General features: G+C 41.4%; 2 protein-coding genes across 3 annotated transcripts in view; one reads left to right on the top strand and one right to left on the bottom strand.

The window, feature by feature from the left end:
• KCNAB1 (potassium voltage-gated channel subfamily A regulatory beta subunit 1) overlaps nucleotides 1-2,167 on the top strand; it is a 429,637-nt gene extending 427,470 nt beyond the window's left edge. For both annotated transcript variants that reach the window (XM_065942986.1, XM_065942988.1), the window contains exon 14: nucleotides 352-2,167. In XM_065942986.1, coding sequence (XP_065799058.1) covers nucleotides 352-441 — 90 coding nt within the window. In that variant the 3' untranslated portion in view covers nucleotides 442-2,167. The remainder of the gene's footprint in view (nucleotides 1-351) is intronic.
• Nucleotides 2,168-4,859: 2,692 nt separating this feature from the next.
• Nucleotides 4,860-17,357, bottom strand: SSR3 (signal sequence receptor subunit 3). Its single transcript, XM_065942989.1, has 5 exons — nucleotides 17,133-17,357; nucleotides 15,842-15,968; nucleotides 11,356-11,454; nucleotides 7,151-7,282; nucleotides 4,860-6,090 (listed from the first exon to the last, which is right to left on the bottom strand). The coding sequence occupies exons 1-5, from the start codon at nucleotides 17,263-17,265 to the stop codon at nucleotides 6,024-6,026; spliced, it is 558 nt and encodes a 185-aa protein (XP_065799061.1). The 5' UTR covers nucleotides 17,266-17,357; the 3' UTR covers nucleotides 4,860-6,023.
• Between the last annotated feature and the right edge of the window lie 4,413 nt (nucleotides 17,358-21,770).

The raw sequence follows: 21,770 nt of genomic DNA, 5'->3' as shown, positions 1-21,770 counted from the left end.
TGTATTAATTTCACCTGCTTCTTCCCACTTGTATTACTGTGGCTACTAGAAAATCTAAAATTACATATATGGCTCTCATTTTATTTCTATTGGACAGAGTTGCTCTAGGTATTCTATATTTCTATAACAACCAATAAATTATGAGCACCTACTAAGGGCCAAGCACCCTTACAGGCTCCAGAGCTGCAGTGTGAACAGACAAGGCCTGACCTTACGGAGCTTCCTGTCTGCTGGGAACGCAGCATTTGATGGCGATTTTAAACATATCCAAATCTAGATGATGTCACTCAGCATTCAGTACAAAAATCAAGTACCAAGTACTGACTACATCCTTTGTTCTTGTGCTCTCAGGTTCTCCCAAAGATGACATCACACGTGGTAAACGAGATTGATAACATATTGCGCAACAAGCCCTACAGCAAAAAGGACTATAGATCATAAGGCAGTGAGTGCATGGGCCCCACGGAGCTGCCTGGGTGAAAGAGCGGTCTGTGCAGTACAGGATGGTGTCACTAGCCAGTGTTTTGAATCACTTAGCAGCCCACCGCTCAACCTCTAGTGTCCCTGGATTCTGAGGTGTCTGCTGTCGCCACCACTGTGCACCTAAAATTATGAACATACCTGAAAACTCACAAACAGGAAAATCCATTCTATTTTCTTACCTTGGACTGGAGTCACCTACATTGCTCTGTACACCTCATGTTTAGGCGAAGCTAAGTGTATGGCAGGGAAAAGACATGTTACCTTCAGGCACGGATATATTACAAAATCCACAGCTTCAGTGTGGATTGCATCAGAAAGCGGAGGCTGTGTTCACTCAGAAGTCTTGCTTGAGAGAATCAGCTGAAACAATTTTACTGTATTTTTTTTTTCTATTTGCACATTCACATTGTTTCATAAATTACTATCTGCTTTCATTAACTTTTAGCGTTGCTTGGCCTCAGAAATGGCCCTGTACAGCAGGTTCTCCAAAGTGTCTGTTAGGATTCTAATAATATGTTCATTTACATGGAGAGATGGTAAGAGGATGAAGACCCCCGTCTTTAACTAGAGATAGTTTGGTTAATTTATGAAAGCAAGAATTACACTACTACAGAAGCTTTGCTTGGAATAAAATGTACCTGCAATGAAGTACTCATTTTTTTCTACATTTTACTAAAACCTGCTTTATACTTTTTGACTGCTTGTAGGCACAGCTTCTGCAAGTTTAAATATTTGAGCTTTAAAAATAAATATACACATGCTCACTTTTGTAAGTAAACCTGTAAAAACATCCAGAAAGGCAAATGTTTGCTGTTTAATTAGCACTGGGATTTTACAGCATAATGCTTGGTGTTTTTAACATGAAATTAAATCATGGGCTCTGTGAAAATGCTGTCACTACTCAACATATGCTGGGTAAAGTAACACACCCAAAGAAAAGCAAATGTTAAAGAACTTCCCGACTCCATAATCACACTATGTGCATTAAATTATATGCATGAAACCTCTTTGCATGAATTAATAGGGCCTAGCCTTGTGGCACTCAGCTGAGGTATCCAGCCCTGCCACTATTGGCTACCTACCCTCATGAATATACCACTAGAGAAAACCTAAGTATACTGTGTGTATACCTGTAAGAAGTGAGAAAACTTTTTTCCAGTTTGAAGGTGTATGTCAAGGGGGGAGGTCCTATATCTCTATTTGGACACTTGAGCATGTACAAAATTCTAATTTAATTTACTGGGCAACAGGTCCACCCAAGTAGAAATCACTGAGATTACAGAAGAAGTATACTATCAGCTTAAAATGCTATTTTCTGGCATCATTTCCAGATATGTATTTCATGGTTTTCTAAATCTTAAAATGTTAGTATGAAATACCAACAAATTTTCTTTTTGATTACTATTACCTGTATTCTAATAGGGAAATAGTTTGGGGTTTTCTGTCCAAAAGTATCAGATTAATAATGGAAATGGGTCATTTTTCAGTTGTTCATTGTGTGTTCAATCAATCCAGTGAACTACTGTATGCATAAATGAGCTGAAGTCATTTAATTGGAATTGCAATTTATTTGCTTTGAGTAATAAAAGCATACATGCATTTAATCTCACAATTAGTTTTTATGTGGTCTATCACTAGAAGGCTATATATATATACATATCTTTACAAAACAGGCAGTAAGAATCTAAATAAAAATAATGCTGGCAGGTAAGCCTCAATGAATGATACCTAACAGAAACAGCTTTACAAAAAGATTTAAATTGTAACCCAAACTTTTGTTAATGGATAAAGTGATTAGCTACTAAAGATATTTCTGTTTGGATTTTAGAAATATTCGGTACTAAGGTTAAACGTTCTCAAACTCATTTAAAAGAACCTGTAGGGACTTTGCTTGTGGTCCAGTGGTTAAGAATCTGCCTGCCAATGCAGTGAACATGGGTTCAATCCCCGGTCCAGGAACTAAGATCCCCCATGATGCAGAGCAGCTAAGCCCATGCACCACGGCTGAGGCCTCGCACTCTAGAGCCCATGCGCCACGACAAGAAGCCACTGCTCTAACTAGAGAAAGCCTGCAGGCAGCAATGGCAGATCCAGCACAGCCAAAAATAAAGAGATGTAATTATTAAAAAAAAAAAAGAAAGAAACTGCAAATTAAATCAAACAAACATTACTGCTTGATCATGGGAACATATAGTTTAATATTCAAATCATCTGCCATGGTGAATATACTAGATAAATACATTTCACAATTTTATCCTTAAGAAAAATTTCCATGCACTCTCATTTTCTTCTCTTTTCTGGAAAGACTTCCTTGGCAGAGAACATACCATTCCAAAGGGTAACCTGGGTGGCAGCCAGCCACATACCGAAACTTCGGCCAAGGGAAATAAAAACTAGCAGCCCTGTGTCTGGAGTCCCACTCTGAGAACTGCGACCTCATCTTCATCCATGGTGTGCACCAGGGGTCGCCGGACAGATGTCAGGGCTTTGACCGGCCTTCACCAGCCTTGAGCCCACCCCGCTCCTTGCCAATGAGGAACCCAGACCTGATGACATTAAAGGACTCGCCCCAACTCATACGCAAGCTGATGGCAGAACAAGGCCTGGAATCCAGTGTGTCGTGCTCCCGTCTAGAGGTCTTTCAGGGGTGATTTTTTCCTTTAGCTTTAAAGTGAAAGTGTGTGACTTTTTAAGTTAAAAAAGCTTGGCTATGGGGACTTCCCTGGCGGTCCAGTGGCTGAAACCCCTCGCTTCCAATGCAGAGGGCTTGGGTTTGATCCATGGTTGGTGAACTAAGATCCTTCAAGGCTTGCGGTGCAGCCAGAAAAAAAAAAAAAAAGAGCAAGACCTTTCACAAGAATTTTGAGTATAAATCCAACCTCCGTATTTGTTAGCCTCAAACTTGTTTCAAATTATTCTAGCCAAGTTAGAATAATATACCAAATAGGTCAAGCAGTAAATTTTTACTGGCTAAGAATTATTTCAACCCAAGTTCTTATTAAGTTATAATGAATGAAGAAACTAGAAACAGGGAAATGAAAAATGTTCCAGCACTTATCACAAGGGGTGTCAAAACTGGAATTAAATCACTCTGAATCCCAATTAGAGTAAAACCTCTTTAATTCTCCTGGTGTTGGATATGGGGTATTTTTAAGATAAAAATTCTACAACTGCTTTTTACCAACTAAGCCAGATCCAGTACATCATAATTCTGTGCGCTAGTCCTTCCAGATGACGGGGAGAGGACTGGGGGAAAGGTTTTGGAGCTCCCAGCAGTAAAGCACTGCATGGTAGGTGCTTAATGGAAACTGTGGAACCATCAGAAACTGCTACACAGGAGTTTATCTAACAGTACAGAAACTATTACTATGATTAAAAACAAAGAGTGCCATAGGAAAAAATCAGAACCAAATTTTGCTCCCTCACTTTCCTACAAATTATTCAGTTTATTAATTCAAGAGACACTTTGCTAAGAGTGTAACACTGATGCCCCTATTTCGGCCCCCCACCTCAGGTATCCTGTACTGTTAACTCATTTCTTCCCATCTGTACAGGCGCTGCCATCTAGTGGCAATTTTTTACCTGCACGTTAAAAATTACGGGTAAAAAAAGGCCCAACTTTGGTAACAAATAGTAAATACTGGTGGCTTGTTAAACAGTCATTTTGTCAAATAAGCAAATACATTTGGTATAAACAGCAGGCCACCAGTCAAACTACTGACTCATTAATCAACAGGGAAAAAAAGTTAAAACATAATTAATTCTTATGTGCTATGCTAACACTTTGCAGGGTACTTCTGACTCTCCCGCCATTCACTCCATATTCTTCAGTGATGGCACAGGTAACAAGGTACCAGAGCAAAGTAAAGAACTGCAAGCTTCTAGAAGCCGCGGCGAACCATAATCCTCAGCTGAAAACGATGATGAGCTGGGTCACTAGGCAAATGTACTCCTAGCTCATTTTCCTTCCAGGTTCTTAAGTGGCCTCCCAAAACTTCTAACAGATGGAAATAGAAGATGAACTCCTGGTGAGTATCTTTCTATAAACAGGGAATGCAACATTTACCTTAAATTTGGAAGTGGAAACCAAATATTAAAGTTAAGATTAGAAACTGGGAACATAGTTCCTTTGAGGTATTGCTTGTAGAATGGGATACCCAAATGTAAAGTTCGATCCCTGGGTCGGGAAGATCCCCTGGAGAAGGAAACAGCAACCCACTCCAGTATTCTTGCCTGGAAAATCCATGGACAGAGGAGCCTGGTGGGCTACAGTCCATGGGGTCACAGAGTTGGACACAATTTAGCGACTAAACAACAAGAACAAACTGCTTATAGAAAGGTACTGAATGTGGTCAAAAGCTAGTATCACCTGTGAGTCCATAACCTTTTAAGTGATGAAAATTCAAGAAAAGCTCAAACTTTTTCAAATCATGCAAAAACAATTACCTGTAAACACACTGGTTAAAAAATGCAGGAGACTGCTCTTGGCTGAACCCACCAGGACTGAAGAGATCAGTCTTTTGTTTACAGCGGATGGGAACTTGTGGACTAGAAGGTCAAATTTATGAAAGTCCTCATGGAAAAATGCTGAGCAGTACCAAAACCACTGTAATTCCTTGGAGAGTTTTTAGAATTCCAGAACTAAGATCACAAAAATCACTTTGGTCTCCTACACGTCAATATTCAGGAAAGAGACTTTCTTACTCAACATTCCTCCAGTGATGTGAGACCCTGGTCAAGAGGCAACAATGATTCCATTCTCTTAACAGGTCAAACCAACATGGGAGGGTTGAGCTAAGCTCCCTGGACACCCACCCAGGGCTAATGCTACAGAGCAGAACACCGTGTGGTTTACCCCCACGGGACAACTCTCATATGCCTAGGTACTATTTTTAGGTTATTACCTTGGCTGCCTTTCTTCTTAAAAAAAAAAAAAAAAAAAAAAACACACAACTTTTCCACAAGTTTCTCTTCTCCAAGTTGGAGAAACCATGTTTTAACTTTGAGTTATTTCAAATCACAAAGTCAGAGACTTGCAAGCATGATGCTTCTGTTCAGTCCCCCGGAGGGAGAGGATTCATTCTGATATTTATGGTTCAAAACAAAACAAAAAAAAGTTGTAATATTGTGCTTGGAACACACAGAACCAGTTATTAACTTCTCGCTACTATTATAAATAATAACAGCTCAGTCCAGGTTACCATGACCTCTGACAAATCCAGGAAACAAGTTATTTTCTCCTCTTGTGATTATAACACATTGCAACACTTTTTTGCCTTTTAATAAATGTCCTGGTACTCTGAGTTTCCCTTTCAATTCATTTAATTTCAACAATCTGTCCAAAATTTAAAAAAAAAAAAAAAAGAGCCAATAAACAAATATTGAATTACATTTTGTTGGGTTTTTCAAACCCTCAAACTCCAGACTTATACAAACAGCTTGCGTGTCTTCCACCCTGACCACCCTGCGACTTTTCCACACACCGCAGGCCACCCAGATACAGAGCTGGTGGGAGGAGGGGGTGGCGAAGCTGGGGCAGTCTACTTGGAGCCAGTGGACAGGAGGGCGATGAGGCCTGAGGAAGCACTTATGGACAAAATGTAGTTCCTATAAGAATTCAGTGTTAAGGAAAAATCAACCCCAGATTGGTTTTCAACAAAACAAAAAGAACCCACCTCCTTGGAATGTACTGTTTTCCTCCTGACACGCTGTCTAATGACAATAATGTGCGGTCCCATTGTCTGCAAATACAATTTACCAGAGAGGAGACTATAAAGAATGAAGAACATTCACAGGAAATATGTTCCAACAGAAAACACTTGAGACAAACCCAGGACGCATGATCACAAAGAAAACATCTGAATTCCATTTAACCTTCAGCAAAAGAGCTGACCAAAGAACACTGGGAGGAAGAAGAGACTTGATTTCTTTACCAACCCCCGCATCGAGAGCAGAGGAAAAATAAGTTTCCCTTGTCCACCAGTGTTTTGGCTACAGCTGGTCTGTGAAAGCAAGGAGGTTCACAAAAGTTTGCAGCCACTCTGTCTCAGGGCTAGAGTGTTTGGGGCAAATCACTCCAGTATTCCCAGAAGATAAAAGTTGGAGAGTATCCGCTATTTTATTACATCAGAATCTCCTACTGTTGAAAATTTGGCTGCACATTCTTGGATAACACTTTTAATAAATTACCTTAACAAGAGAAGACTGATTCTTGCCCAAAAGCTCAATTTAAGAGCAACCTGAAACACTATTAAGCTGTTATGAAATGTGCCAATTGAACTCCACTGGCTATCCACCGGACCCCAAAGCCCCAAAGTAGCAGCAGATACCGGGCTTATGCCAGGAGCTGTCAAAGAAGGCAAGTTTGCTTTGGCTACTTAACTTAGCATATTTATCTTTTTTTAACCAAACAGGTACACATCATCATATATGTAAGTCTGCTTTGCAATACTCATTATTTATCATGAAGTCTTGATCATAAAATTAAAAGAACTTCAAATCAAACCAAAAGCCCTTAAACATTCAGAAACATGCCTAAAGTCACAGTGCTTATTAAGGGACTGACTCCCTTTGCAGTTTTTGTTACCAAAAACCGCTCAGACAAATAAAAACCAAAATGAACTGTTTCTAGGCTTCTAAAAAGGATAATAAACCTTTAAAAGGATACACTGTGGGGTTGAAGTTCTTCAGTATAAAGAAGGAAGCAACAATGACCAAGACCAGAAATAGGGTGTTATTATAGAAGATGGAAAATGTTGTAGCTTCATAATCAGCAACTTCATTCTTCTTCCACAAGATTCTGTGGACACAGAAACAAGTCATTTAGTTTTTCAGTAGGCACTAAAAATGTTAAATACCACACAGTTCGAGCTCATTGTAAGATAAGTTCTTCCTTAAGTGTTCTGGGCAGAATGTGTTTTTAATATTAAATCAGTCAGCATTGTGCCCTTTATTCTACTGAAAAAGATATTTCACTTTACCGATGCTCAGAAATTCCCTGTAATTTAGTCTAGTAGTCAGGATTCAGTGCTTTCGATGCCAGGGCCGGGGTTCAGTCCCTGGTCAGGGAACTAACGTTTATCGATGCTCAAGCACCTGGGTTTCCCAGCAGTTTAAGCTTCGGAGGAAGGAACTGATTAATCACAGTTAGCTTGGTTTTATCAGCAATCAAAATAGGCATCTTTCTCTAGATACTCACTGAAAGCAAACTATTGATTAGCAGCCTGAAAGGGCTTCCTCGGCTGTTTGCAGGCTTGAGACTCTACAGCCTACACATCTCAGCCTTCAATGTTACACCTTAAGACAAGCCCGTGGACAAAACCAGCTGTGGCATCACAGAAACAGACTTGTCTGTGACTCTCTTTAGCCATCTTTACTTAATTCGAACTAAGAATCTGCTTGATCATTAGGAGGAATTTTTACTCCCGTGAAACCCACCTACTTTTTATTTAATCCACTTTTCTTTTACCATTTCACAGGGACAAAAGAAGTTCCAGGGTGCCTGTGAATAAGGGGATCTTTCTTCTCCTCAGTTAATTAACTTTGTAAAGCAATTTTTTAAAAGAGTAGGTAGTTTCTAACCTAGTAATGGGATGTGAAATCAACTGAGTGAGTTGTGACCAACATGTTAAAAAAACATGAAATAGGAAAAAAACAGAAAAGTTATTAAGTGTATCAAATACAATAGGGTAATAATTTTGTTCTATGGAACATTTACATGTGTGTATGTGAAAGTATTTGGTCAAACAGTAAAATATTTTTACTGTGGGTCATTATCTAAAAGGCTCAAAGTCACTGACAGTGATGCCTTCTCCCCCAGAAAAACACATTACTCTGGGGCCCCATGGTGCCCCCAACTAGTCCGAAGGCTGGCACAATGGCTAATGTCATTGTAACTGCCCTGTTTTATTGACCAACTGTTGTAATGCAAAGTCAACAAGCATGGCTATAAAGGAGCTAAATGAAAGGTATTAGCTCCTTGTCTTCACTGGAAGAAATTCGTGGTTTCTAATATATATGCCATGTTTCCTTGATTCTGTGGATACCATCAACTTAATAAATCTTAGTCTACTGTAAAGTCTGGGAGAGGTGAAGGACCTTATATTAAATGCAGCTATCAACTATAAAGCAGCTTCTGATTTCAGAGAAGTTTAAATGTAAATTTTAAAAAATACATGATTTGGAATTAATACTATATTCCATTTTATCAATGATCAAAGAAAACACCAGCCTGGTCCAGAAATGTCCACAGTCTCTACATGGTTTAATGCTAGAAAACACTGTTTTTAAGACTTTGGGACAATACCCAGTGAAAATAGGCTCCTTAAATAGGCTATAGGCATGACTTTACTGTTGGCAATTAAATTATCCTGCCTCTACCACAGCGCTTCTCCCAAACTCCCTGCCAAGCCCTGGATCAGAACTAACTTCAAGATGTTTTTCATGACAGAGTGGTTCAATCGTCTAGGTTGTCCCAGCTCCCAAAGGCCATGTGTTACATGGGGGTATACCCAGTCAGGACTGTCCGGCAGCTCTCAGAACTTTTTCTAATCCAGCCATATCCTGGTTTATTTTGAAGGTTAGGACTCCCAGCCCCCCTCATCAGCAGTGGTTCTGCCAGAGCCTCACTGGTAAGAAACCTAGGTTGGGAGAGCACTTCTCAAGTAGTCCTGTGTCCAAGGAGGACTTCCTAAAACAGGAGAGAGGTGGAGACCATACTCAACAAGTCTTACAATCTGATAATACTAAACAATGGACCATCAGTAAGTCAAGGAGAAATTACATTCATATCCTGGGAGAAGCATTAATCAATCTGATCCTCCTCTGCTAGTTTCATCCTTGCATAGATGGAAAAGCAGTTCACAGTGGCACATAATCCATATTCTAAATGACTGCAGATGGAGCTTCAAGAGATGCCCGTCTGGGTAGAAACATGCCAATAAGCCTTCTCTTAAATCTCTTGGAAGCAACTAGTCTTTTGAGGGAAAAAAAACACTAGATCTTAAACAGAGTCGAGGATCCAGTTACCGCATCAATAAAGACTACAGACCTTGGTACAACTGTATCCAGTGTGGCCTTTGTGAGAGGCCACAAATACAAACAGCACAAATTTCTACTGATGACAAGAACAGACTTTATAATTTTCTGATGCTCTGAATTTTAAATATCAATAAACCTCCACTTCACCCTGATCTGAAATATCTGATCCTCCACTTCACCCTGATCTGAAATATCTGATCCAGCTAATGGCAAAGAGGCTTCATTTCCGATTCCAGCTGATCTGCTGGTCAAGACTACCTTTCTACCTTGCTGAGAAAGATTCTGAGACACACCCCAGGACGGAGAGCAAGACCAGACCAAATCAGGAAGTCTGTGGTGGGCGGAGAGGCCCATTTGCCCTCTCTGATATAATTGGTCATCTAAAATCTCTAAGACTTGTAAAAGCTTATAAAAAGCATTTTGAAATTTGGGTAACTATGAAGTGCACTCCAACTTAAGAACCACTGTTCTAATAAATATTGTAATTCAATAAAAAGGTTAAAAAAAAAAGTGGTCTGGATTCTCTAGTATCTATCCCTATGCAAAACATTTGTGATCAAAAAGTTACGCAGAGCCAGAAGCCCTCAAGGCTGCTCCCAAAAAACAGGCCTTTGCTCTCAGGACTTTAATAGTGTTCTTCAGTTTTATGAAGGGTTCATAAGACATAATCACTTCAGTAATGTTTTGGTGCCTGTCCAAAACCACTGTAGAAGACACTGTTCATTAAGTTACTCTGTGTCCCTTAAGTAAGGATCCACTTGATAAAGTCCATCCAAGATTCAGTGCCAGGAAAGTTTCTCTTCAGAAGGACAGGCCTGCTGCTTCTCATCTGGCAATGAAAGCTGGATGACCTCCGATGTACCCTCTGACACTTGGAAGCTCGGAGCTAGGTTCTGTGCCCAACTGCTGTTAACTAACCCTGAGGTCCTCATTCATCCACCTCTTCTTACTTTTCACCGGTTTCTGATCTTTAACAATTGTACTGCTTTGTTTTATATGCAATTTAATATTGTAAGTCCCCACAAAGTCTTTCTGGAGCAAAGTGGGATAAAAATTCCATTTCACAAAGCACCTTATGGATACTAAAACTTAAAATCCATGAAAACAGGCTCAGCTTATGACTTTGTTAAACGATCTGGCAACTCTTAAGCGCAAGCTTACTCAATCGTTCAGAGACTTGCATTCAGACGTTAGACTGTTCATCAGACTTCTAACAGCAGCTGGCAGGAAAAACTGGGGACGGCGCTAATAAAGATGGCAAAGAATTGGGCAACAGGAGACAAACCTAATTCTTTTCTTTTTCCCAAACAATGCAGATGACCAGCAACCAGATGTGCCCAGGGAAGTTCAAGAGAAGAAATACCAACACCTAGAAAAGCTTACACAGAACACAACGTAAAAGCCTTCAGACACAGGGGTTAGGTGATGCCTAACGAGCGGCAGAGCCAAGCGCTGCACACAGCTCGGCGGGCTCCTAAACAAAGCAGAGCAGGGCAGTGCAAGCTCCTGTCAGACTGCCCGCCTTCTTCCCTGGCCTTACCACGCCCTGATCTATGAGGAGCAAGCTAGCCCAGCTTTCTGTGCCTCAGACTCCTCAGGCGTAAAGTGGAGAAAACAACAGTCCCTACCTCGTGGGGGTCCTGGGAGGAAAGTATCTGGTGGTAATAAACGCTCAGAAATCAACTATCCTCATTACCACAACGTCTACAGCACCAACGTTTCTCTCAGACAATTCTGATACCCACGTTCTTTAAGCAGAAACCAAAAGAGCTTTATTTTCTACAAACACCCCCCGTTCTGGTTACCACCACCACTTTGAATAGGGAGTCAAACCTTTCATCCTTTTCCTTCCGAGACATCTTTCTGTTATCAGCTTCGGAGAGTTTCCGAGTCACTTCTTTGGAGACAGCATCTTCCCTCTTCTGTGCTACTCTGAAAGGAAAAGAAACAAGTCTCTACATGCCCCAGGAGTGAACACTGCTCTCTCAGAAACACTCTGTGCTCCCAGCTTGTACTGGCAACTCTATCATACTTTACATTTCAAGAAAACAAGCTGGACAGAAAGTCCCAAGCTTATTACATTGTACTAGCCAAAAGAGAGGGAGTTCAAGAAACTTCCAAGATGTGGTTTATTAGTGGTGTGTTTTGAATTCTGCTTAAAAGGGAGAATTTTCCAAAGTTAGGTATTTAATATGGAAATAAAAGTCAAATGCTATTAGCACAATTTAATTATGAATCATTATAGCTCCACTTGATTTTAGCTCATAAATTAACTGTTCCACAAATAGATTTGTTAAGGCACTGGTAAATGACACATGATTTCAATTCCAATATATAACCGGAGAGAAAACTAAGCTTAGCGAAATCTAAAATCTTAAAGTAAATCTTTTACCTCTATTCAAAAGGGGAATATCACTAAAAAGAAATATTACCAGCTGGTGAAGGACTGACCCTGCTGCTGCGAAGTCGCTTCAGTCGTGTCCGACTCTGTGCGACCCCATAGACGGCAGCCCACCAGGCTCCGCCGTCCCTGGGATTCTCCAGGCAAGAACACTGGAGTGGGTTGCCATTTCCTTCTCCAATGCGTGAAAGTGAAAAGTGAAAGTGAAGTCACTCAGTGTCTGACTCTTCGCGACCCCATGGACTGCAGCCCACCAGGCTCCTCCGTCCATGGGATTTTCCAGGCGAGAGTACTGGAGTGGGGTGCCATTGCCTTCTCCGAAGGACTGACCATAGCAGTTTGTTAAATAAACTACCAGTTTGAGAGCTGCACCAAGAGATAATATGGAATCAGTCAGAAAAGGCTGAAAATGTCATTTGAGAAATCAGATAAGAATACTTAGTGATGAATCAGATAAAGAAAAAAAAAAGACACAATCCTAAAAAAAAAAAATCTACGAGATAAATTTTATCAGATGCGGTTGCTAGTGAAAGAGAAGATAAAATTTAACCTATGGAAAAAAAAAATTTAACCTATGATGAAATACAAAAGCCTCCTGCATTTAAATTTGATGATTTACTTTTCATAATATAGGACAAACTGACTACCCGTGAACATAGAAAAAGTAATAACTGATCACAAGCAAAATACAGCAATTATCTACAAAGTCTCACTAAGAAAACTTTCAACACAAGACTGAGATGTATTAAAAGCCACAGATGTAGACCACAGAGACAGATATCTGTTCAATCCATGTTCCAATCCCTCATTCCTACACTACATTAAGTTCTGGTCAGTGGACCAAGGAAAATTGTGGAAAAATCAGGATGGATTCCTGAAAAGCCCAGGATCATGAGCAGCAATAGTTTTCAACCTTCAACCACATGGGCTTCTGGGCTACAAATTAAGCCATTTTCTACGCCAGAGGATCTTCCTGACCCAGGGATCGAACCTGCATTTCATGCATCTCCTGCATTGGCAGGTGGATTCTTTACCACTGAACCTCCTGAGAAGGCCCAAATTTGGGTTGATTTTATCTATCTCTCACTCAATAATCAAATTAGAAGTGACACTGTTAAAAACAAAATCTTTAGTTAGCTTTGACTAATGTATTTTTCCACAAATTGGTAACTGGAGGGAGGAAAACCAGTTAGAAAATAGGTAAAAGGAAATAGGTTCTGAAATGTAAAGAAAATAGCAGCTAAGGGAGCAGGTAGCTGTTTTAAGAGCTACTTTAAGACACTAAATAGAATGTTACAATGCCCTGCTATCCCTGACTCATTGCATTAACGTAAAATTCTGTTCTGCAGGCAGAGACTCTCATCTCTTAATCTCCAGCAAATCCAAGGCACTCACTAAATGTTTCTTGAACTTCACATAAGACTGCTTTTTTCTAAGAAAGGCCAACTGGTAAGAAATGGACATGGTTTACAGCAAAAACCTTTCTTAGCTGAGCAGAGGGGGGAAACACACACATACGTACACACACACACACACACACACACCCCTCAACTGTTAGAATGCTAGGACATAAGAATGAACTATTTTCATAACAGCTGGTTCTAGGCATCTCTCAGACAAGGAGTCAATCTTCTGTCCTGAAGACACTGCCCCAGATAACTAACTTCTCTTCTATGTCTAAAATTCTATACTTGCCTAAAGAGACACTAACAGCTACACTGTAGGTTTATTACAGCTCGGCCCTACCCTCCATCTCAGTGCTCTCAGAAAACAAATCCCACTCAGCACTGAATGCCCTGAAACAAGACAGGGGCAAACCCAGGGGCCCAGCACCCAGCCAACTGAGATTAAAAAAAAAAAAGTCTTCATAAACAACTTAAAAATCATACCATCTTAAAAGAAATTCCTATGGGCTCTCTCACCTCCAACCTCTCCGACACTGCACACAAACATTTTATTACATGCCGATCACCATGCGTTACATGTCACACGTACCATATTTAATCCTGACCATCCCAAGAGGTACTATTAGTACTCCCATTTTACAGCCCAGAAATCTGAAGTCTCAAAAGATAAAATGCAGGCCCAAGGGTCTCCACTTCAGAGGAGCAGAGCGGGAACTGGAATACAGACTATAGACTCTGAAACCATTCCCTCTACCACCAACACCTACCCACACTCAGCATCTTGCTGGCTCTTTAAGCCTTAACAATCTTACCAATCTGGAGTTTCTCTGTCAGTAGCAATATTTAATATTAAACCAAAACAATGATGACTAAAAAATAATTCCATTCAAAGACCCTATTAAGTCAGTAAATGTAAATGTGTCATTCAGTTTTGTCCAATTCTTTGCAACCCCATGCACTGTAGCTCACCAGGCTCCTCTACCATGGAATTCTCCAGGTAAGAGCCCTGGAGTAGGTAGGCATTCCCTTCTCCAGGGAATCCTCCCTATCCAGGGAATGAACCCAAGTCTTCTGCATTACAGGCAGAGATCACTGAAATTTCACCGAACTAAACAAAATGTATCACTAACTATCGTAAGAAAAATAAACAAAGGACATGGAAGCTGTGCTCAAGAAACAGGAAGTAAAACTGAGGGGAAAGAGCATTATTTTTGACTCCAAAAAGGTGAATGAAAAATTATATGTAGAACAAGTGAAAAATGCTAGGTCCCAAAGAGACCAAGGTCCAACGGAATCACAAAGGATGGCTCATGCAAAACCCACTCTGAGGACTTCACTATCCACAGATGGCCATGCCTCATGAGGACAGCCCAGGACAGCAGAGGCTGAGATGGGCTGAATTCTGAAATGGCAGCTGGTGAAGAGGGGCTGCCAAGCAGGGAGACAACAGAGCTGACCTGGATTTAGCTGTTCCAGCAACTGTCAGGCACAACCAAGACTCCTACGGATCCAGGACGACAGTGGGGAGGCTTACAATAATCCCTGTTAACTGAGATCATCTCAAGGTGTTTCTACTCCTCATCACCAGAAAGTTTGACACAGGAACAATAAAGACAGTTAGGATATCTCTGGAAAGGATTCCTAAGGCTTAAAATAACAGACATGTAAGAATGGAAAGAAAGGGAGACGTTTCTAAATGAGGGAGGGGAGGAGTCATGTTCAAAGGATGACACAAGGCTGAGTTGGAAGCCCTAAGCCCCAATCCTGAATGAGGCCTGACCGGTAGGAGGCAGAGGATTCACAATCCAAGGGCCTGGAAGAATCTGGTTTTAATACTTCTAGAAAAGAGAATGCCATGAAGAGTTATTAGGAAAGTGACATGACAAAATGAAGAAACAGAGGAAATATGGTAGTCTAATTAGCATTAAAAATGTCAGGGTTGAGCAAAAGAAAAAAAGACCACTTCTTTCACATCCAAAAATTCTACATGGAGAGTCCAGAACAATTCTTTCCAGAATTCCATTTGACTTTTAAAATGTTAATTTATGTGGTGGGTTTGCTTTTCTGAGCCCCATAATTAAGGCTAGTACTTAAGAGTTCTAATTCCAACCTCAACACCCACTTCCATAGCAGTGTTAGCAGCACTGTCTCTGCTTTTCAGTTAGTTGCTATTCCTTCATACCATTATTTATGATTACATATTTTGCAATCATATATACATACCCCACAAATACACATACACATATATGTGTACATACATACACATATATTTCCAATTAATCCAAATGTACATACACATCTATCCCCCCAAATATAAACATATATGTGTATATACATACACATATATCTCAAATTAATCCAATATACATACACATATCTTCCCCCAAATATACATAAAAATGTATCTCAAATTAATGCTTACCAAAACACACACACACAAATGGTCTTTCAGAAGTCACCCGACTATATAAAAATGCAACAATATTTACTTTCACTTGAGAAATATACTTACTTGTGCTTGAGAACAAATTTCACATTTTTGTAAGCAAAGGCTACCAAGTAAGTGCTTACTAGGGTCATCACACTATACAGAACAGCAGACTGAATAAGATCCATATGCCATATTCGCCAATATAGCCCTGAATTAAGATAAAAGGGGGTGGGGGAATACAAAAAGAAACAAAACATTACCACCCAGTTACAGAAACCTGCTGAGTTATTAATAATTAAAGCTAAACCTGGTAAAATACAGCCCAGATTAGGGAATCCAATACAGTGTAAGAAGAACTTCATAAGTGTGATATCCAGTAAAAAGCCTCAAGTGTTTCTAGTTCAGAATACTCGAAAAACATAACCTTACTATAACTAGTCCATGATGAGATTTCTGCTGCTTCTAGAATGAGAACTTTGGCTCAACAAAATCACGATTCAGACTTCAAATTTCATTCTTCAGGATACTATCACAGGAACTCCAAGTCCACGTGCAGTCCCAAACCAGAGTTCACACGCTGACGTGGCTGTTATCTGAAATCGAGGCAACGCTCAGTGCGGTCAGCGAACCATGTTAATTGCACGCTGGGTTTTATAAAGTCGGGAGGGAAAAGACATCTGGATTTGCCCAACAACAGTGCAACAATGTAGTAGAGAGGAAATTGACATTTGGGATTCCTAAAATCTAAAAACAACCTTGGCCAAGGCTGTAAAGTTTTTCCATTCACGTAAGAATTCTAGGATTGCCCTAACAGAATTATTAAAAAGTTTAACCACAGTGGAGCTTGGGACTCTGGCACTGGTCCAGCTTCTTTCGGAAAATAACGTTCTGTGTGAACCAGTTCTAAAGCTACACTTATAATTCAGTGCGAATGTTAATGTCTCTAACCTTAATTCATGAGTTTCTCCAAAGTAGGTAAAAAGTTTAAGATCTCGTAACAGCAAACGATAGTTACACAGGGCGAGGGGGTAGGGGGAGAGCAGGCGATATGCCCGTTAGCATCACAAGATCCTAACCCGGGGGTTAGCTGAAATACAGATTTGAGGCCGCCATCGCAGAACCCGTAATCACAATCCGCAGACCCGAGGCCCGGGAATGGGCTAGCCTACTTTCACAACGTGCTACAGTACCTTTCCTGGGATGCCACCCACCACGATCCCGGACAGATCCCGGAGGCCCACAGAGGCTGCGTGCAGCCCCCAGTCCAGGGGCAGCCGGGGACAGCGCGGGCCCGGCGCACGCCTCGCCCCCCGCACGGCGCTGCCACGTCCCCGCCCAGCCCAGCCCAGCCCGTCTCGCTTCAAGCGCTCACAGATGGGGATGGCGGACACGATGAAGGCGTTCCCGAAGAAAAGCGCCGAGGACTTGGCCGAGAGGTTGCGGCTGAAATCCTGCAGGAGCAGGTCCTCCTCGGACTGCTGCTTGGGGCCGCCTTTGGGAGCCATGGTGCAATCGGAGCCGCGGGACGGGCGCGGAACCGGGCGCAGAGCGGGGAGGAAGCCACTGTCACCGCCCCGGCAGCCGCCGTATCCGCTAACGACCAGTCAGCGCAGCGCCGGAGGCGGGACCGGGCTTGGAACAAACATCCGCAGGATTGGCCAGCCTGGCGCCACTTTGGAGGTTTCTCCGGCCTGATTAGGCAGGCGGGCCAGACTTCCGGATTCCTAGCCGGCCACGTGACTCGTCACTGTCTAAGAGGAAGCCGGGACTTGTAGTTTAGTGGGCGCTAGTAACAAAACTTTATTAACATTCTATTTCAAAGACGTTGATAGACTCCTGCTATCCAAGCCCTGAAAATTCGAAAACATGAACCTCTTCGTCTTGTGGTCATTCATTCATGGAGTGTATGGTTTACCTGGCTCTGTGGGTACCCAGAAGCAGGAGATATTAAGAGATGGCAAGAATGCACAGAACTATACAGAAGAGCTCTTAATGACCCAAATAACCACAAAGGTGTGATCACTCACCTAGAGCCAGACATGCTCGGGTGCGAAGTCAAGTGGGCCTTGGGAAGCATCACTACCAACAAAGCTAGTGGAGGTGATGGAATTCCAACTGAGCTATTTCAAAGTCTAAAAGATGATGCTGTTAAATAAAGTGCCGCACTGGAAATGCCAAGAAATTTGGAAAACTCAGCTGTGGCCGCAGAATTGGAAAAGGGCAGTTTTCACTCCAATCCCAAAGGAAGACATTGCCAAAGAATGTTCAAACTACTGCACAATTGTGCTTATTTCTCATGCTAGCAAGGTAATGCTCAAAATCCTTCAAGCTAGGCTTAAACAGTACCTGAATGGAGAACTTCCAGGTGCTCAAGCAGGATTTAGAAAAGGCAGAGGAACCAGAAATCAAACTGCCAACATCCATTGGCTCATAGAAAAAGCAAGAAAATTTCAGAAAAATATCAACTACTTCTTCGTTGACTCTGCTAAAGCCTTTGATTGTGTTCAGTTCAGTTCTGTCACTCATCATGTCCAACTCTTTGTGACCCCATGGACTGCAGTATGCCAGACTTCCCTGTCCATCACCAACTCCTGGAGCTTACTCAAACTCATGTCCATTGAGTCGGTGATGCCATCCAACCATCTCATCCTCTGCCGTCCCCTTCTCCTCCCACCTTCAATCTTTCCCAGCATCAGGGTCTTTTCCAATGAGTCTTCTCTTCCATTCAGGTGACCAAAGTATTGGAGTTTCAGCTTCAGCATCAGTCCTTTCAGTGAATATTCAGGACTGATTTCCTTCAGGATGGAATGGTTGGATCTCCTTGCTGTCCATGGGATGCTCAAGAGTCTTCACCACCACAGTTCAAAAGCATCAATTCTTCAATGCTCAGTTCTCTTTGTAGTCCAACTCTCACATCTATACATGACTACTGGAAAAATGAGAGCTTTGACTAGATTGACCTTTGTTGGCAAAGTAATGTCTCTGCTTTTTAATATGCTGTCTAGGTTGGTCATAGCTTTTCTTCCAAGGAGCAAGTGTCTTTTAATTTCATGACTGTGGTCACCATCTGCAGTGATTTTGGAGCCCAGAAAAATAAAGTTTGTCACTGTTTCCATTGTTTCCCCATTGCCATGAAGTGATGGGACAAGATGCCATGATCTTAGTTTTTTGAATGTTGAGTTTTAAGCAAACTTTTTCACCCTCCTCTTTCACTTTCATCAAGAGGCTCTTTAGTTCTTCTTAGCTTTCTGCCATAAGGGTGGTGTCATCTGCATATCTGAGGTTATTGATATTTCTCCCATCATTCGTGGTTCCAGCTCGTGCTTCATCCAGCCCAGCATTTCTCATGATGTGCTCTGCCTATAAGTTAAATAAGCGGGGTGACAATATACAGCCTTGGTGTTCTTTCCAGATTTGGAACCAGTCTATCATTCCATGTCCAGTTCTAACTGTTGCTTTCTGACCGGCATACAGATTTCTCGGGAGGTAGGTCAGGAGGTCTGGTATTCCCATCTCTTTACGAATTTTCCAGTTTGTTGTGAGCCACACAGTCAAAGGCTTTTGCATAAATAAATAAAGCAGAAGTAGATGTTTTTCTGAAACTCTCTGGCTTTTTTGATGATCCAGTGGATGTTGGCAATTTGATCTCTGGTTCCTCTGCCTTTCTAAATCCAGCTTGAATATCTGGAAGTTCACGGTTCACATACTGCTGAAGCCTAGCTTGGAGAATTTCGAACATTATTTTGCTAGCATGTGAGATGAGTGCAATTGTGAGGTATTTTGAACATTTTTTGGCATTGCCTTTCTTTGGGATTGGAATGAAAACTGACCTTTCCAGTCCTGTGGCCACTGTTGAGTTTTCCAAAATTTCTGGCATATTGAGTGTAGCACTTTCACAGCATTATCTTTTAGGATTTGAAATAGCTCAACTGGAATTCCATCAACTCCACTAGCTTTGTTGGTAGTGATGCTTCCTAAAGCCCACTTGACTTCGCATTCACATTCAACTATGTGGATCACAACAAATTGCAAAATTCTAAAAGAGATAGGAGTACCAGATCACCTTACTGCCTCCTGAGAAATCTGTATGCAGGTCCAGAAGCAACAGTTAGAACCAGACATGGAACAACAGACTGGTCCCAAATTGAGAAAGGAGTACATCAAGGCTGTATATTGTCACCTTTTTAATTTAATTTCTTGTGAAATGCTGGACTGGATGAAGCACAAGCTGGAGTCAAGATTGTCAGGACAAATATCAATAAGCTCAGATTTGCAGATGACCCCACCTTTATGGCAGAAGCAAAGAGGAACTAAAGAGCCACTTGATGAAAGTGAAAGAGCAGAGTGCAAAAGCTGGCTTAAAACTCAACATTCAACATTCAAAAAGTGAAGATCATGGCATCCAGTCCTATAAGTTCAGTTCAGTTCAGTTCAGTCACTCAGTCATGTCCAACTCCTTGGCACCCCAGGGACTGCAGCACACCAGGCCTTCCTGTCCAAAACCAACTCCTGGAGTTTACTCAAACTCATGTCCATTGAGTCAGTGATGCCATCCAACCATCTCATCCTCTGTTGTCCCCTTCTCCTCCCGCCTTCAATCTTTCCCAGCATCAAGGTCTTTTCCAATGAGCCAGTTCTTTGCATCAGGTGGCCAAAGTATTGGAGTTTCAGCTTCAGCATCAGTCCTTCCATTGAATATTCAGGACTGATATCCTTTAGGATGGACTGGTTGGATCTCCTTGCAGTCCACAGGATGCTCAAGAGTCTTCTCCAACACCACAGTTCAAAAGCATCAATTCATGGCAAATATGGGGAAACAATGGAAACAGTAACAGAGTTTATTTTCTTGGGCTCCAAAATCACTGCAGATGGTGACTGCAACCTTGAAGTTAAAAGACACTTGCTCCTTTGAAGAAAATTATGACCAACCTAGATAGCATATTAAAAAGTAGAGACATTACTTAAAAAAAAAAAAAAAAAAAAAAAAAAAAAAGTAGAGACATTACTTAACTGACAAAGATCCGGCTAATCAAAGCTATGATTTTTCCAGTAGTCCTGTATGGATGTGAGAGTTGGACCATAAAAAAACTGAGCACTGAAGAATTAATGCTTTTGAACTGTGGTGTTGGAGAAGACTTCTGAGAGTCCCTTGGACAGCAAGGAGATCAAATCAGTCAATCCTAAAGGAAATCAGTCCTGAATATTCATTGGAAGGACTGAAGCTGAAGCTACAGTACTTTGGCCACCTGATGGGAAGAGCAGATTCATTGGAAAAGACCCTGATGCTGGGAAAGATTGAAGGCAGAAGGAGAAGGGGAGGACAGTGGATGGGATAGTTGAAATGCATCACCGACTCAGTGGACATGAGTTTGAACAAGCTCCGGGAGCTGGTGATGAACAGGGAGGCCTGGCCTACTACAGTCTATGGGGTTGAGAGTTGGACACGACTGAGCACCCGAACTGAACTGTGAATATGCAGCACTGGCACATTGGAAGAAGACGAGGAGAAAGATAAGTACAGCTAATGTGTACTGAGCCACTTCTTTACACATCCATTAGTTCATTAAGTATCCTCAAGAATCCTCTGATACACTCATTTTGGGGGTGAGCAACTCCAATTCTGGTCTCCAAGGCATGGGGTACCTTTGTACAAAAAGGAAGGCTCCCTTGCTTATAAGGAACTCAGGTCTCATTGTTGAAGATAATATTTAACATGTATCTAAAACATTTACAAATTACTATACTTTTATTACTTTTAAAAATTTAATTGAGGTGGTCCAGTGGGTAAAACACCATACTCCCAATGCGGGGGATTCAGGTCAGATCCCTGCTCAGGGAACTAGATGCCATGTGGCAACTAAGAGTTTGTATAAGACAACTGAAAAGAAAAAAATACTCTGCATTCCACCGTGAAGATCAGAGATCCTGCCTGTGGCAACTAAAACCAGGGGCAACTAAATAAATCTAAATAAATAGAGAAACAAATAAAGATTTAATTGAAGTCATGTGG

This window comes from Muntiacus reevesi, chromosome 8 (assembly GCF_963930625.1).
Source record: "Muntiacus reevesi chromosome 8, mMunRee1.1, whole genome shotgun sequence".
NCBI classification, from domain to species: Eukaryota; Metazoa; Chordata; class Mammalia; order Artiodactyla; family Cervidae; genus Muntiacus; species Muntiacus reevesi.
This window is presented reverse-complemented; position numbering and strand designations above follow the sequence as displayed.

Bases quoted from the DNA above. Each gene is read 5' to 3' on its own strand.
- SSR3 (XM_065942989.1), bottom strand. From the start codon at position 17,265: ATGGCTCCCAAAGGCGGCCCCAAGCAGCAGTCCGAGGAGGACCTGCTC. The intron at 11,455-15,841 runs GTAAGTATATTT...TTTTCCTTTCAG, and splicing joins AAATTTGTTCTCAAGCACAA to AGTAGCACAGAAGAGGGAAG. The intron at 6,091-7,150 runs GTATCCTTTTAA...GAATTCTTATAG, and splicing joins AAGAACTTCAACCCCACAGT to GAACTACATTTTGTCCATAA.